The sequence below is a fragment of the Equus caballus genome, chromosome 16, assembly GCF_041296265.1.
Source record: "Equus caballus isolate H_3958 breed thoroughbred chromosome 16, TB-T2T, whole genome shotgun sequence".
Lineage (NCBI taxonomy): Eukaryota > Metazoa > Chordata > Mammalia > Perissodactyla > Equidae > Equus > Equus caballus.
Genome location: NC_091699.1, coordinates 22,467,057 through 22,483,800, shown reverse-complemented (window position 1 = coordinate 22,483,800; position 16,744 = coordinate 22,467,057). Strand labels below are relative to the sequence as shown.

The 16,744-nt window shown below is 47.5% G+C and overlaps 1 protein-coding gene across 1 annotated transcript; it reads left to right on the top strand.

Moving 5' to 3' along the window:
* The first annotated feature begins 7,303 nt into the window (after positions 1-7,303).
* BHLHE40 (basic helix-loop-helix family member e40) lies at positions 7,304-13,488 on the top strand. The gene is made up of 5 exons (XM_001496282.7): positions 7,304-8,172; positions 8,339-8,408; positions 8,674-8,781; positions 9,724-9,847; positions 11,175-13,488. Exons 1-5 carry the CDS (start codon positions 7,595-7,597, stop codon positions 12,029-12,031), a joined length of 1,737 nt encoding a protein of 578 aa, XP_001496332.2. The 5' UTR covers positions 7,304-7,594; the 3' UTR covers positions 12,032-13,488.
* The last annotated feature ends 3,256 nt before the right edge of the window (positions 13,489-16,744 follow it).

The window sequence follows — 16,744 nt, the reverse complement described above, 5'->3', positions numbered from 1 at the left end:
ACCTAAATGAATCAGAGCTAAACTGCTGAAAAGCAGTGGTAAGTTGTAAACATGAAAAGCAGCCAGAAGGAAAAAGAAGACACAAATACATAGGTATAATGATACAACCAACAGATGACTTTTAAGTAGACTCAATGGAGGCCAGAAGAAAAGAGAACATCTTTAAAGTGCTGAAAGAAAAACACTGTCAAACTAGAATTCCATACCCAGTGAAAATATACTTCAACGATGAAGATGAAATAAAGTCATTTTCAGACAGACAAAAGTTGGGAGAATTCATCTCCAGCAGACCAACACTACAAGAAAAGCTAACATAAGTTTTTCAGAATGGACAGAAAGGAGACCAAAAAGAAAGATCTGCAGGAAGAAGTGAAGAGCATCAGAAAGGATACAAAGATGGGTAGATGTTAAAGACCTTTTCAAAGTAATATGTCTACGACTATAGCTATCTATCTATCTATCTATCTATCTATCTATGTGTGTATAATATTTTAAAAGACTATTGACTACTCAAAGCAAAAAAAAAAAAAAAACACCCCAATATATTGTGAGGTTTATAGCATATGTGGAGGGAAAATATAAACTAACAAGAGTGCAAAGGTTGAGAGGGAAAATAAACAACTATATTCTTAAGGTAAGGTTCTTACACATCTTATACAACTTGCATAATAGTATTTTTAGGATATTATTTCAAGGTAGACCGTGATAACTTAAAGATGCAGAGCATAATCTCTAGAGCAGAGATTCCCAAAGTATGGTCCCCAGACAGAATCATCAGCATCTGAGAACTTAACAGACATGCCAATTTTTCAGCTCTATAACAGATCTACTCCATAAGAAACTCTGGGGATATGACCCAGAAATCTGTGTTTTAATAAGACCTCCAGCTTTTTCTAATGCATGTAAAGTTTCAGAACAACTGCTCTACAACAGCCTCTAGAATATACCATAAAGAAGTATACTTAAAAACAGGAGATAAAATGGAATGATTAAATAATTAACATATCCAAACGGGGGCAGGAAAGTAAAAGCAGAAGCAAAGAATAATTGGGATAAGTAGAAAATAAATACCAAGATGGGAGATATAAACCCAACCATATGAATAATCGCCTCAAAATAAATATACTAAAAACTCCAATAAAAGGGCAGAAATTGTCAAATTGATATCAAAGCAAGATCCAACAACATGGTGTTTACAGATATAAAATTCAATTATAATGACACAGTTTGAAAGCAAAAGGGTAGAAAAAATATACCATGCCAACACTAAGTATAAAAAAGCAAGTGTGGTTATATTAATATTAGACAAAGTAAGAATAGAGTTCCAAAATGCATAAAGCACAAATTGGCAAAAATGGACAAATCTACAATGATAGTTGGAAAGATTTTAACACTCTTGTCTCAGTAATTATAGGACAAATAAACAAAAAATTCAGCAGAGAGATATATTTGAATAGCACTGTCAACTAACTTGACCCAATTGACTTGATAAAATATTGCACCCAAAAACAGCAGAATACACATACTTTCCAAACCCACATGGAACATTCATCAAGATAGACTATATGCTGGGCAATGAAAGATGCCTTAATAAATGTCAAAGAATTAAAATCTAATAGACTGTATCTTCTGACCTAGCAGTAACAAATGAGAAATCAATAATAAAAAGATACTTGGCACTACACATCTATTTGGCAACTAAGATAAAAAATAATGACAGTACCAAACGCTGGTAGGGATACCAAGAAACTAGAACTCTCCTACATTGCAATTGGGAATGTGAAGTAATACCACTCCTCTGAAAAACAGTGTATCAGTTTCTAAAAAAACTAAACATACATTACTATATGACCCAGGAATTATACTCCTGGGCATTTATCCCAGGGAAGAAAGCTTATATCCACATAAAAATGGGTAGACAAATCTTCATAGTAGGTTTACTTCTAATGGCAAAAATTGGAACAACTCAAATGTCCTTCAATGGATGAACGGTTAAACAAATTGAGGCACATCTACATCATGGAATATTACTCATTAGTCAAAAAGAAACTTACTGTTGATACACACAACCACTTGGTTGGATCTCAAGATAATTATGCTGAGTGGAAAAAAGGTCAATCTCAAAAGGTCACATAGTATATAAATCCATTTATGTAACATTATTTAAAGTGATAACATTATAGAAATCGAGGACAGATGAGTGGTTGCTAGACATTAGGGATGAGAGAGGGGAAGGGAATGGGTATGATTATAAAGGAGTAGCAACAGGGGACTTGGTAGTGATAAGACAGTTTCCCATCTTGATTGTGGTGATAGTTACACTAATCCACACATGTGATAAAATTGCGTAGATATACCCATGCACACACACACACACAAGTGAGTGCATGTAAAGCTGGCGAAATCTGAAAACTGTCTGTAGATTGTACCAATGTTAATTTTCCTGTTTTAATATTGTATTATAGTCATGTAAGATGTTACCATTGGGAGAAATTGGGTGAAGGATACATGGAATTTCTCCATATTATTTTTATAACTTCCTGTGATTCTATAATTATTTCAAAAGAAAAATTAAAAATTTAGCTGTAAAATTCACAAATATTTGAGAATTATATACCCTCTTAAATAACCTGTGAATCAAAGAAAAACACAAAGACTATTAGAATATATTTTGACCTGAATAAGAAAAATACAAATACCAAATATTGTGGGACGCTGTGAAAGCAGTGTTTAGAAGAAAAATTTTAGCTTTAAATATTCATGAGAAGAAGAAAGGTTTAAAATTGATATCATCCTGCATCACAAGAAACTAGGAAAATCAGAGTAAATTAAATCCAAAATAACTAGAAGAAAGGAAATAAGAAAAATAAGAGAGAAAATAGATGAAATATAAGATAAACAAAGAATAGAAAAAATCAACAAAATCAAAATTTGGATATTTGTAAAGATTAGCAAAATTGATATGCTCGTTAGCAGGATAATCAAGAAAAAAGGAAAGAAAACACAAATTAAAAATTTTTAAAAGAAGTGAAAAAGGGTTTATCACTACAGATTATATAGATATTACAAGGATAAAACTTTATATCAATATATTGACAAATTTAAATGAAATAGACAAATTTCTTGACAAACGGAAATTACCAAAACTGACAAAGAATAAATAAAAAATTTAAATAGCCTGATATCTATTAAAGAAAATATATTCATAGTAAAAATCTTCCCCCAAAGAAAATTCCATGTCCAGGTAGCTTCTCCTACTATTTAAGTAAGAAATAGTACTAATCCTCTAAAAGGTCTTTCAGAAAAGAGAAGGAATATTTCTCAACTTGTTTTATGAGGCCAGCAGTACTCTGATAATAAAATCTGACATTACAAGAAATGAAAAACTATAGATGTTACACTTCACATAGACAAAAATCCTTAAGAAATATTAGCAAATCAAATCTAGCAATAAAAGTACGGATAATACATTATGACCAAGATAGGGTTATTTCAGGAATGCAAAGTTGGTTTAACACTCAAAAAATTGTAATTTCTGTTATTAACAGAATGAAAGAGAAAAACCATATGAATGATTGTCTCATTGGATGCAGAAAAAGCATTTGACAAATTCAACATACTTTCACGATAAACTCTCAGCAAAGCAACAATAGAGGAAAACTTCCTCAACTGGATGAAGGAAATACATCTAAGCAACACATAACATTATGTATATTGATGAAACTCTGACTATTTTACTCCCATAATTGAGCAAAAGGCAAGGATATGCTGAATGGAAACATTTAAACCATTGAATTCAAACAGCACCAGCAGTCTTATTTAACATTTTTATGTGATTTAGATCTTCAAGTGTGCAGATGTGATGGATTGCTTTCTGCTGGGGACAAGCCAAAATTACAACACTATTTCTAGTGTAGAGCATGTTTGCAAATTGCAGGTCAAGATTTACTGGTGGGTTGTGAAATCAATTTAGTAAATCAAGACCAGGATTAAAAAAAAATAAAATTGGTTAGACTGGACTAGAAAATATCAGAATCATATATCAAGGGGAAATATTGTTTTGTGAAATTTTGGTCTGGAATACATTGGACTGGCCTCTTCCTAAATGGCTTAGCTTTCTCCTTAAGCGAGCAATGGTTACTCAGGAGTTTGAGAGAGAGGATAGACGTGGTTTATTGCTATAACCCAGCCAAGCCTTGCTGTCCTAGGGTTAAATGTACTTAAGGTGTGTGTGTATGTGCATGTCTGTGTGTATTGAGTCATGATATAAAATATATTTCTCAGTTTGAACCGTGCTAAAAAGTTTTGAGGCTCCATAAACAGCAAAAGGTGATATCTGAGCAAGAAAGGTGTCGGTACATGCAGAGGAGCTGTGGGCTCTCACTTCCTGAACAGGAAGGGCCTGGGAGTCACTGTAAACAGTAAAGCACAGACTCTTCCCAACAGACGGCATCAGACTACCAAGATCCTGAGAAAAGAAAAATCCTACCTTTCCCTAGTAGGAAATTACGTTCTCTCCACACTTAGAAGAGACAAAATAGAGGGGAGGGCTACAAAATGACCAGATTGCCCAGTGCAGCTGCTCAGTGCTACTTTGCACAACTCTAGAGGGCGCTCTCGCTCCCAATGTGAATGGCTCCCCCTAGAGTTGAGCAGTGCAGAATCCGTGCAACCCTACCAGGTAGCCATAAGTATAGTGATTAAGAAAGAGCACAAGCTTTGGAGTCCCACAAACCTGGGTCTAGTTTCAGATCTAATCGTAAGCTAGATACACTGAGGCAGGTTGTTTAACCTCCCTCAGTCTCGATTTTCCCAAGAGGACATATTATATATTCCTAGGACCTAGTTCAGTGCCTGGCACATATTGGATCTCCATAAATATGTGTTAAGTTTTTACATACAGTCTAAAAAGTAGCACACAGTATGCACTATACCTGTATCTACACTATACAGGTATCTACAAAAGATGACAAACTGAAATATGACAATTCTTCAGGATGGAGAGATGCATGCTGGGAAGGAACTATTTGGTTTAAATTAATAAAAAATAATCATAGGTTACTGAGAGAAAAACAGAAAAAAATGACATCTGGATACAGTAGAACTTTGGGAGGGTGGGGGTAATTCTTAACACTTGAGAGTACCTTTGGGACAAATAAGAAGTAGGAAATGCATACATTTTGTTATTTCCAATTGTAGGTCAAATAAGGGAAAAAATTATTGACATCTTCAGAGAATTCTAAGAATGATATTGTTATGAGCCATGAAACATGGAAGCTCAAAAGTTTGGGTTCCCTCCTGGCATGGGGGGGGAGGTGACAGCTGAGCGGACATGTGTTCCTTCCTCCCCCAGTGCTTTTTCCTGGTGGAATGGTGGTTTTGACGCAGTCATGACAACTCTTCACCCTTATTAAAGTCGCACAATGGAGCAGGTCACACCAGTTTGAAAGCACAAACCCAGGTCAGACTCCAGTCCCCTCCTTCGCCAGTGGTTCCGCAGCCCACCTCCTGGCAGGAAGTGGCGGTCCAATGATTGCCTCCAGAGAGATGGCTGATAACAAAAGCAGACAAAAGTCCATTTCAGGAGAGAGGGCTAGCTGAGCCCCCAAGCGAGGTCACGCCAGTTAGCAGTTAGAAAAGGAGGCATTTCTCACACTTGCTAATGAGTTTGACGCTTGAGAAACATAAACAGGAAGTGGGAGCTCTCCAAGGCGACCTGAAGGAAATCCACTCCCAGCTTGGTCAACGTGTGAATCCCAGTTCTCTAGATTGTCAAGGACACTGCCAATTAAGACCGACCGCCCCCCGCCCCCTACAACTGCCTCCAAGGCGAATCTTCACCCAGTCCCAGCGGTGACCCCATTTTTCTCCATGCTTCCCACAGCCAGGTCACTCTCCACAGAAGGTGACTGACCCGAGGCGCGGTGGGAAAGGCTCACAGTCATCTCTCAACTCCCCGAACTTGCAGGGCAGGGCAGCGCAGAGGTCAGTGAAATCCCCAGCCAGGCCTTATTTTAGTCATGAATTTCCACTGGCTCCCTCCTCTGACTGCATCAGCACGGCTCGCACCGCGGGCCTGGCGTTTCAGCTGTTTTCCCTGCTCCGGGCTGAGTTAGAAGGTCACAGAGACCGGACTTTTCCGGGGGAGGTAGGCGGGGGCCTCCGGCGGCCTAAGTGAGATTGCAGAGATCTGGGGCCGTTCGGAGACAGCCTTTCTGCCCCACGCTCTGGGCAGTGGGTTAGCTTCTCCCCCGTCCTGCTCTACCCAGGCATCTTGGTTCGTATTAAATAAAATTAAGCAACAACAACAAAACATCTTTTTTCTCTGTCAGCCAGTGGGACCGATATAATTTTCCCAGGGCTGCCGTCCCCTCATTGCTCGATTTATCCTCTTCCCAGGGGTTCCCGTACACTCCAGGGCAGAAGCTATGTTTGACTCCCCAGTGTTTCTAGCAACGGGCACACTCCTGGCACAGAGTAGGGGGCTCAAACGTGTGTCGACTGAACGGATGCTAAGATTTCACTGTGATGGGCAGACAGTTTTTCTCGCCTCCCTTCCCCTCCTGCTCTGGGTGCAGACCGCACACAGCGCCGCCGAAGTTCCCGGCAGGCGGGGGCATGGCCGACCCCGGAGGGCACACCATGTCCCAGGGCTCCCGGTCCCCCAGCCGGAGCAGAGGGGCTCGCAGTCGGCGGCGCTGCGCCCGAGCCCCGGCCACGTGAAGCGTCACGCCCCGGGCGGCTGGAGGGCAGGCGCTGCCGCCGCGGTTGTGTAACGTCGCAGCCGGAGGGGAGGCGACCCGGACGCCTCTGCTCCGGAGGGGGCAGAGCAGGGAGGGAACGCAGGGCACCGCGCCCGGTCTCCTTCTGGGCTTGACTAGCCGAAGGAGGGAGGGGGGCATCCGGGGGGGCGCGCGGGGGTGCCTGGCGGCCCGCAGGCTGTGCCCAGAGCGGAGCTCCCTGGAGCAAGGGGCCCGCGGCGCACACCCTCGGCGGTCAGGTGCGCGCAGCGTGCTCGGCGGCGGCCTCGGCTGCCCCTGCGTTTGGCAGCCCGCCCGCTTCCCATGGGGTGACATCCGCCCCGCCCCTCGGCCCCTCCCCAGGCGGGCAATTCCTGGACGCCGGGCGGAGGGCTGGGGGCAGGGAAGCCGGCACGGAAAGAAACCCCAGCCTCTGGGGAAGGCAGGGGGCTGGGCGACTCCCTCCGCTGCGCGCCGGTTCCTGCGAGCCGGCCGGGCGGGGGAGGAGGAAGAGGGTTGGGCTGGAGCGAGCAAGGGGATATTCCTCTCCCGGCTTGAGTCAGACGCGGGCGGATCCGTCCTCCCCCGTTCCCTCCCAGGAGACGGGAACTTACTTCATTTCCCTGGGGCAGGTTCGCCCACGTTACCAACCCCCCCCACCTTCCTCGGACCCCCCGGCTCCCCGGCCTCTCCTAGCTTCCACACCCCCCACCCGGCTGGGCAGGACCCGGGCCGCGCTGCCACCCCCTCTTCGGGGAAAGGCAGCCGCAGCCGCAGACACCTGGGGGCCCAGGCTGGGGGTGGGGGCTCCCTCGCAGCCGCGGGAGCGTTGTCCAACACGTGAGACTCATGTGATGAAGCCGGGGGAGGGCGGGCAGGTCGCTCCTTCCCTCCCCGGCAGCGGCCAGACGTGCCTGGAGTCACAGGGTAGAACACGTAGCTCCAACCCACCCACACGCTCCCATTTAACCCAGCCCGCAGCCTCTCCATTACTCCTCAGCTCGCCCCCCCACCCCCCCCCCCCCCACTCCGCCCTAACCGCCTCCCCCCCGCGCTCTCTCCCGCCTCCCCGCCCGCCCCACTTCTCATTCACTTGGCTCGCACGGCGCAGACGGCGCAGGGAGCACACACCGCCAGTCTGTGCGCAGAGCCAGAGCCAGAGGCCGCGGGGACACCATGCACGCCCCCAACTGAAGCAGCAGCACCTCAAAGCCGCAGCTCCCAGCAGCCTAGCGGATTTCAGGGAGCTCAGACTCAGAAGAACCCCTGCGGAGAGACCCTTCCAGGACAGTCCTCACCGCGACGCTCCGCTACTGCAGACAGGAGCGCACAGTGCCCCGGCTCGCCGCGCCATGGAGCGGATCCCCAGCGCGCAACCGCCCCCCGCCTGCCTGCCCAAAGCGCCAGGACTGGAGCCCGGCGACCTACCAGGGTAAGTTGGCACTCCCTGGCCCCTTCCAACCTCAACTCCAGCCCTGCCTTCTGCGCCGCTCTCAACTGGGAGCAGCTCCGGAGCATCCGGGGGCTCTTGTCTGCCAGGGCTCCTGCAGCCGGTGCGCACGCAAAGTCACGACCCTGCCTGGTCCCTCTCTCTGCAGGATGGATTTTGCCCACATGTACCAAGTGTACAAGTCGAGGCGAGGAATGAAGCGGAGCGACGACAGCAAGGTGAGAGCACCGCGCCCCTGAGGACCCCAGCCCCTCGCACGCGCTGAGTTTCCAAGAAAAGTTTTCTCACTTTGAGGTTGGCGGGGGTATGCAAGGGGTGGGCTCAGTGCCTCTACTGAGTGGCATGGAGAAGAAGGGGCAGAAGGTGATTCTGGGTATGACTATGCTCCGCTGCCCCAACTCGTATCCCGCCGCGGGGTAGGGGAGGAAAGGGGGCTCTCACCCCCTTCCTCAGGCGCCCACCTCCTCCTCGTGCGCCTTGCAGGAGACCTACAAACTGCCGCACCGGCTCATCGAGAAAAAGAGACGTGACCGGATTAACGAGTGCATCGCCCAGCTGAAGGATCTCCTACCCGAACATCTCAAACTTACAGTAAGTGAGAAGCTGGCTCCTCTCCAAGCCAGCTCGTCTGCCCGGAGGGCGGGCAGGGGTCACTCGCCGCCTGCAGGCCCCGCGGGGAACTGCAGACCCGACGGCCGGATAGGAGCTGGCGGGTGGCTCTGTTTTGGGGTACCCTTCCTCAGTCCTGGGATTTTCTGCCTGCCTCATCCAAATGAAGTGAGAAGCTCTTGGACTTCTCCAAGTTGGCTCCAACACCAACTGGCCTTCCTTTTCAAGGGTTTAAGACTTTCCCTTCTGGTGATTTTCAGGGTTCTCTAGTTTAACAGACTTGAGCCAACCAGGCAACACGCAGATTTTATTTACCCCCTTCTCTCCGCTGGCCACCCCCCCCCCCCAACACACACACACCTTTTTAACTAAGCGGACTTGTTTTGGTGTGTAATTTTTACATCCTGTCCTTTCCTGTCAGTAGCCAACAGCTTACTAGCTTGTCAGCCTTTGGTTGGGGAAAGGAAAAAAAAAGTATTTGAGAAGGAAGAAAAAGCCTGGATGAGCTGGAAGTTATGAAAGGGTGTCAGGAAAGAAGCTAGGGAAAGCCTCTAGGCTGCCAGACATAGTAGATGTCCCTGCTCCCGTTGACACCACTGCAGAGAAACGACATCTCCAGATCCCCCTTAGTTCAGGTCAGCAGCGGCTGCTGGAGAAATATATCTGTCAAAGCTTTCTCCTGAGGTAGCTGCCTCTTCCAAAAGGCCTCCAAAGATAGGTGACACTTTTTTGTTCTTTAATTGGAAACATGTATAATATATATTGTTTAAAAACATAATCTATAAACCTGAAACTAAACTTAGCCAACTAGGAAAGGCTATTTCATTTTTTTTCCCCCCTTAGAGACATTTCTCATTGCTAATAAATGTCCCAGAGGTGGGACTTTTCTGAGCTCACCGCTGACTGAGGATGTTTTCATTCCAGACTTTGGGTCACTTGGAAAAAGCGGTGGTTCTTGAACTTACCTTGAAGCATGTGAAAGCGCTAACAAACCTAATTGATCAGCAGCAGCAGAAAATCATCGCCCTGCAGAGCGGTTTACAAGCTGGTGAGTGCCGGAGCGTGGCTATCATCTCTTAAGAGTTCTAGCACAAACAGAGAGCCTGGGGGCTCGACATCTGGAATAAGAAACAGTCCTGCAACAAACTGCTCATGCACATTCGTTGGGGGAGATGCTGTTTTGTCTTTCCTAAAAGGTCAGACTTTTCATTTGGAATGCTGCTGTGTGCCACCTGGCATGAATGCGTATTAGTCAAATGATAAAATATTTCTCTGGCATTTTGGCTTAAGAGTTTCTGAGTTCTGGGAGATTTTGCCCCCTCCCTTTGAAAGTGCCAAGGCACCTGTAATTTGCATCGTGGGTGTTTTACAGTTCGTCTTCTTAGCCCTGTTTCATTGGAGAATAAATCATGGGTATGCCCCAGTGTCTTCCTGTTTCTCTACTTCCTTATCGCTCGGTGTGTGGTATGATCCTGGCAGGATGACAGCAGGAGTTTTTCCTGCATTTCATGTGGTTCCCTGAATAGCCACTAGGTATCTTGGCGAATTGCACAATCTAATGAAACCACTGAAGTTTCATCATTCGCTTCTCCCGATTTCCAGAGAATCCCAGTCACCTTCTAACCTTCCCGTCTCACCCCTTCCAGATAATACTGTACAGGCCAGGGAGAAATTCTTCCACCCACTCCCTCATTCCATTCTTCTCTGCCCTCCTTTCCAAGACTAGGGTGATGAGAATCACAAAAGCCTAGCAAGCAGGTCTGCCAGTTTCCTCACTGAAAATAGAAAGATGATCACACCTGATTTCCTGGTGGTCGTGGAGAGAATACATGGCCAGGGCTTAGAAACAGCCTTTGAGTTTAAAGCTTACAGCATGACTGCAGCTTTTATAAATCATTGGAAATAAGCTTACTTCAGGTGATCTTGTTCATTCTTTATCTCATTTTATGACTGTCTGGTCTCTGTCTATCTTGCTACAGTGCAATCGAGTTCTATAAATTGGCTCTGACTTAGAACATATCAGGATGTTCATTGCTGTGTTGCTTATAATGAAAACTCGGAACAGTCTATAAATTCAGCAAGAGGAGAAATAGCCCGTCTCTGTGAATTATGGTCTATTTATATGATGGGATACTATGCAGCCCTTACAATCCTATTTTCTCTCTGGGTGGTAGGATTATGGATGATTTTTAGTTTATTCTTTATCCTTTTCAGTGTAATCCAAATTTTCTCTGGTCATATTACTTTTGGAGTTAGGAACATAAATGAGCAAATGCTATTAATAAAAAGGCAAGCTCCCGGTCTTTGCAGAATAGGTCGCCAGGTGAACCACAGGGCCTTCTGAAATGTCTTCCTTTGGATCTCTGTTGATCCAGGTGAGCTGTCGGGGAGAAATGTCGAAGCAGGTCAAGAGATGTTCTGCTCAGGTTTCCAGACGTGTGCCCGGGAGGTGCTTCAGTACCTGGCGAAGCATGAGAACACTCGGGACCTGAAGTCTTCACAGCTCGTCACTCACCTCCACCGAGTGGTCTCGGAGCTGCTGCAGGGTGGTACCTCCAGGAAGCCGGCAGACCCGGCTCCCAAAGTGATGGACTTCAAGGAGAAACCCAGCTCCCTGGCCAACGGCTCCGAAGGCCCTGGGAAAAACTGTGTGCCAGTCATCCAGCGGACTTTCCCTCACTCAAGTGGGGAGCAGAGTGGCAGTGACACGGACACAGACAGCGGCTACGGAGGAGAATCAGAGAAGGGTGACTTGCGCGGCGAGCAACCGTACTTCAAGAGCGATCATGGACGCAGGTTCACCATGGGAGAAAGGATTGGTGCTATTAAGCAAGAATCTGAAGAACCCCCCACAAAAAAGAGCAGAATGCAGCTCTCAGATGATGAAGGCCATTTCACTGGCAGTGACCTGATGAGCTCCCCGTTCCTGGGTCCACACCCGCACCAGCCTCCCTTTTGCCTGCCCTTCTACCTGATCCCACCCTCAGCAACTGCCTACTTGCCCATGCTGGAGAAGTGCTGGTACCCCACCTCGGTCCCAGTGTTGTACCCGGGCCTCAACGCCTCCGCTGCAGCCCTCACCAGCTTCATGAACCCAGACAAGATCTCGGCCCCCTTGCTCATGCCCCAGAGACTCCCTTCTCCCTTGCCCACCCATCCGGCCCTCGACTCTTCTGCCCTGCTCCAAGCTCTGAAGCAGATCCCCCCTTTAAACTTAGAAACCAAAGACTAAACTCTTTAGGGGATCCTGTTGCTTTGCTTTCCTTCCTCCCTACTTCCAAAAAAAAAAATGTGTTTGTGAGTGCAGCGAGTTTGTTCCCGTGTGTGTGCCGAGATAATCTGAGGCATGGAGAGAAAATTCGGGGGGTGTGTGTGTGTGTGTGTGCGCGTGCATGCGTGCACATCGTGTGTTGGTGTAGGACATTGAAGCTCCTTTTGGCGTAGGGAAGACATGAAGGATTGCCTGACATCGGGAGGTTTGGGGGCTTGTCACAGACCTCTGGCTCTTCCCCACCCAGAGAATAGCCCCCTCTGATACAAATCAGCTGGATTTCCAAAAGCTTCAGACTCTTGGTGTGTGAGTCAGTCTTCGCTTTGGGAGCTGGGTCTTGTGGCTTTGAGAAAAAGGTACTTTCAAAAGAGGGCTTTCCAGAGTGCAGCTCCCAGCCAGCTCTTGTGACCCCACCCTTCTCCCTTTTATTGTCTCCGTGACTCACCATACAGGGAGAGGGCACCCAGACTGAGCTTTCTGCAAAGTGGTGAGGTAGCAGACACTGGCACAGCACGGCAGTGGTTTGGGGAGATTTCCGCAGGTCTGCTCCCCACCCCTGCCTCGGATGAATAAAGAGAATGTAGTTCCCTCCTCAGGCTTTCGTGGTTAGCTTACCGAGGAACTGGGCCCCCTGGTACAAGCCGAGCTGCCAGGGAATGAGGGAGGAGTCCCTGGGGCCTCTGGCACCTGTTTCTAGGTCTCATCTAGAAACAGTCTTGCTGTCCAGGGAACCAAACCACGGTCGGAGAGCTCCAGAGGCCTATTTCCCAGCACCCCAAAGTGCATACAGCCAAGTAACTAATTGCTGCCTTCAACAAGCAGAGCTGGAGTCCGTTTTCAGTCCTATCTCCAAACTCCTTTCCACCAAGCTTAGCTTCTTAAAGGCCTAACAGGCCCTTGGCACAGCAAGATCCTTTCTGCAGGCTGATTCCCCTCGCCCGGCGGCATCTGGAGTGGCCTGATGGCTAAAAACGATTCTGTCTCCTTCAAAGAAGTTTTATTTTTGGTCCAGAGTACTTGTTTTCTGACTTGTCCAGCCAGCCCTGCACCAGCGTTTCAAAAAATGCACTATGCTTGATCGCCGATTGTGGTTTAACTTTTTCTTTTCCTGTTTTTATTTTGGTATAACGTCGTTGCCTTTATTTGTAAAACTGTTATAAATATATATTATATAAATATATTAAAAAGGAAAATGTTTCAGATGTTTATTTGTATAATTACTTGATCTACAAAGCGAGAAAAATGAATGTATTCCTGTTTTTGAAGAGAAGAATTTTTTTCTCTAGGGAGAGGTACAGTGTTTATATTTTGGAACCTTCCTGAAGGTGTAAAATTGTAAATATTTTTATCTATGAGTCAATGTTAAGTAGTTGTTTTAAAATACTTAATAAAATAATCCTTTTCCTGTGGAAGAGAAAGATGGTCTTCTGCGTTTTTTAAAAATAACCCCATCGTGTGATGTGGCTGTCCCCTTCTGCCCTCCTCTTTTGGCTGAAGGCAACAACTAGTTAATCTTGTGTCATTTCATTCAGCTTTCCATGTGCCTGGTATTCAGTCAGACAGAATAAGCTTAGTCAATTTAGTAGGTAAATATTTGTTTAATCTTTTTCTTTGACTAACCACTGCCAGAGGGTCACAATCATCTGATGCCTCCTTCCAGACTTGAGCAAAAAGTATATTTTTCCCCCAGTCTACTTTTGTCATGGTCCTTAGAACTTGACAGAAAATCCAAGTATGAAATTGTGGGCCTTCGTGTCTGGGGGGCTTGCTGGAGGGGGAGGCACATTGAGAAAAGATTTAATGGGTTATTATGCAATAATAATTATGCCGGGGAGCACATCTCTTTGCCAAGGCAGTCTAACTTTTTCGAGTCTAGCAAGGTCTGATGGATTTGCCATATCCTGTCTTCTTGCTGCTGAAGGCAACATTCCATAATTATTTTCTACATCCTTCCTGGACTTCCTCTCATTGGGTGTGTTTGTGCGTGAATGAACATTACCGTTCCTTAGTCAAGTGCTCTTAGGAAAAAAAGAAAAAATTTCATGGGAAATGACCCGGCTGAGTATTTTTGCCTCTCCCCTTCTCCCTCAGAGGTGTCCTGATGTTTCCTGACGGCCAGCGCCTGGCTTGTCATGCTCCAGATCTCAAAGCATCCGAGTCTTCCAGAACCCTGTGGTTATCTGGAGCCCATGCGGGGAACCTGTCCCCAGGGAGTTCTCAGCCGGGGGAAGGCACCACCTGCCCCTCAAAACTGTTTGCTTCAAATGTCACCTTCCCTCTCTCCCGATGAGCCCACAGGCGAGAGCAAGCATTGCCTGGCTTGTGTGAGACATAGAACGCACGGTGGAAAAGGCACAGTTGTCCCCTGGCAGCACCGAGTCGTGGAACGAGCCACGGACCAGGACTCAGTGAGCTGAGTGGTCTGTCATCTCCCCCTCCACGCCCGTTTGTGACGAGGTAAAAGAACATTGTGAGCCCTCCTCACTGTCCTATAGCAGGTAGATGGCACATTCTGTCAGTCCCTCTTTCTCCAGCTTCTCAGGGCCAGCTCTCCTGCCTGCTAAGACTCCGAATTGCTAGGGTTTTCTTGCTAGACTTTTCCGGTAAAAACCTTAGCACGTCAAGTTTATCCCGGGGATGAGCAGGGGGCTGACATCAAGAGGGAATCTGCATGCCCCGCTCTCTGCTGGGCCGTGACTCAGGGCGTAGCTGCGGGGCCAGAAGGAAGTGGTTGGAGCAACCTGCACTATAAAAGGTCTTGCGGGTTCAGCACATCGTCACCCCAGAATGCCCCTCCTGGAGTCTGCCCCTCTCCAGCAGCCCCACGGGCGGCCGCTGCCCCCCTGCCTCCTGTCTGTGTCTGCTTCTGGTTTGCCCTTGACCTTCCTTCTAGCCCAGCGGCAGCAGGTTCCAAGTGGCGCAGAGGGCGCCGCGGAGGGAGGGTTCGTCCCCCAGCCTGTCGCCCGCCCGCTCCGCACCGGGAGACCTCCGTGCACAGCGGGGTGCGAGCGCGGGGCCCGGAGCGCCGGCGGGAGGAGGGGCGCGAGGCTGCGGCCCGGCTGCGCGCAGACAGGGCGGGAGCCCCGGGCCTGCCGGGCTGGGCTCACCCCGCGCTGACCCGCCTCGCCTGTTGACACAACGTCACGTTTCCGACTGCAGCGCTTTCATGTGCGGCCCGCGGCTAAATGCGGCTGCCGGTTCCTGGAAGCAGACGTGCCTGGCACCGCGTCAGCAGAAACCCGATCCCCGGGGAAGCTGGGCAAGGCCACCGGCCCGCGGCCCCCAGAACAGCCTGGCAGCGGGCTCCGGGCAGCCCCCCCGCCGCGCCCAGCGGGAGGGAATGCGAGCGCTCTCCCGCAGGGCCGGGAGGCAGGCCGGGGTGCGGTAGGGAGCCGGAGTAGGGCAGGGCCCTGGGACAAGAGCCTAATTAACTAGAAGCTAGACGCTTCCCACGGGTCATCGCTCATTAACGAAGCCTCACCACCTAAAAGGACCATTAGGAGTACTATTATAATTCACATTTTGTAGATAAATAAAAGCAGGCTCAGAGAGGGTAGGTAACTTGTCTAAGGTCACACAGCTTCAGAGTCACTAAACCATTAGTGAGATAGCGAATATGTTTAATTGTGACTCTCCTTAATCGGATCCAAGGTGAACGATTTCAGAATCTGGTTGTTAATAATAGTAGTAATAATACAAATACTATCACTGCTAACAGCAAACATGTTTGTAGCACTTACTATTTGCCAGATGGTCTTCAAAGCTCTCCACATACAGTAACTTAATTTTCACAGCAACTCCATGAAGTAGGTATAATTATTCCCCTTATATGGTTAACAAAATGCAGGCACAGAGAGGTTAAGTAACTTGCATAAAGTCACACAGCTCCACTGGTGAATTGAAATTTAAGCCTAGGCAATTTGGCTTCAGAGTCTGTGTGCTTAACTGCAAAACCACACTGCCCTTCTCGCTAAATAATAGTACATATAGTAGTAATAATAGTCATAATTGCAATAATTAGTAATTGGTAATAATTACTACCATATTTTGAGTACTTTCCCTATGCCAGGCACTATAGTAATCACTTTGTGTGAATTGTCTCTACTTCTTATAGCAACTGTGCAAGGGAAATATTAATATGCCCCTTTTGCAGATGAGGAAACTGGAGCTCAGAGAGGGGAAATGCCTCACCTGAGGTGACACAGCCTATGAAGGACAGAGCCATGCCCTTTCTCTGGTATGGACTACTTCTAACCTGAGCTGCTGTGAGGTTGGGTTGGGACCTGCACTATCTCATTTAATCCTCAGAACAGCCCTGTGGAGGAGTCACTGTGACCCCCGTCAGTGCCTGGACAAGATAACTGAAGCTCAGAGTAAAACTTCAGTCGCAGGGTGCGTAGCGATGGGGACGCGTTCTGAGAAGTCGTCGTTGGGCGATTTCGTCATTGTGTGAACATCACAGAGTGTGCTCACACAAACCCAGATGGCATGGCCTGCCACACCCCTAGGCTGGATGGTACATACCTTATGGGACCACCAGCGTATGTGCGATCTGTCACCGACGGTCTGTCTGTCATTATGCGGCGCCTGACTGTATTTGCCCAACTCTTTATTGCTTCCTTACAAGTGCCCCCCTTCCATCCCACAGTTAAAACGGGCCAATTCTCTAGGTAA

Coding starts and splice junctions, on each gene's coding strand:
- BHLHE40 (XM_001496282.7), top strand. CDS start 7,595: ATGAAGCCGGGGGAGGGCGGGCAGGTCGCTCCTTCCCTCCCCGGCAGC. Junction 8,409..8,673: donor AGCGGAGCGACGACAGCAAG/GTGAGAGCACCG, acceptor TGCGCCTTGCAG/GAGACCTACAAACTGCCGCA. Junction 8,782..9,723: donor CCGAACATCTCAAACTTACA/GTAAGTGAGAAG, acceptor TTTTCATTCCAG/ACTTTGGGTCACTTGGAAAA.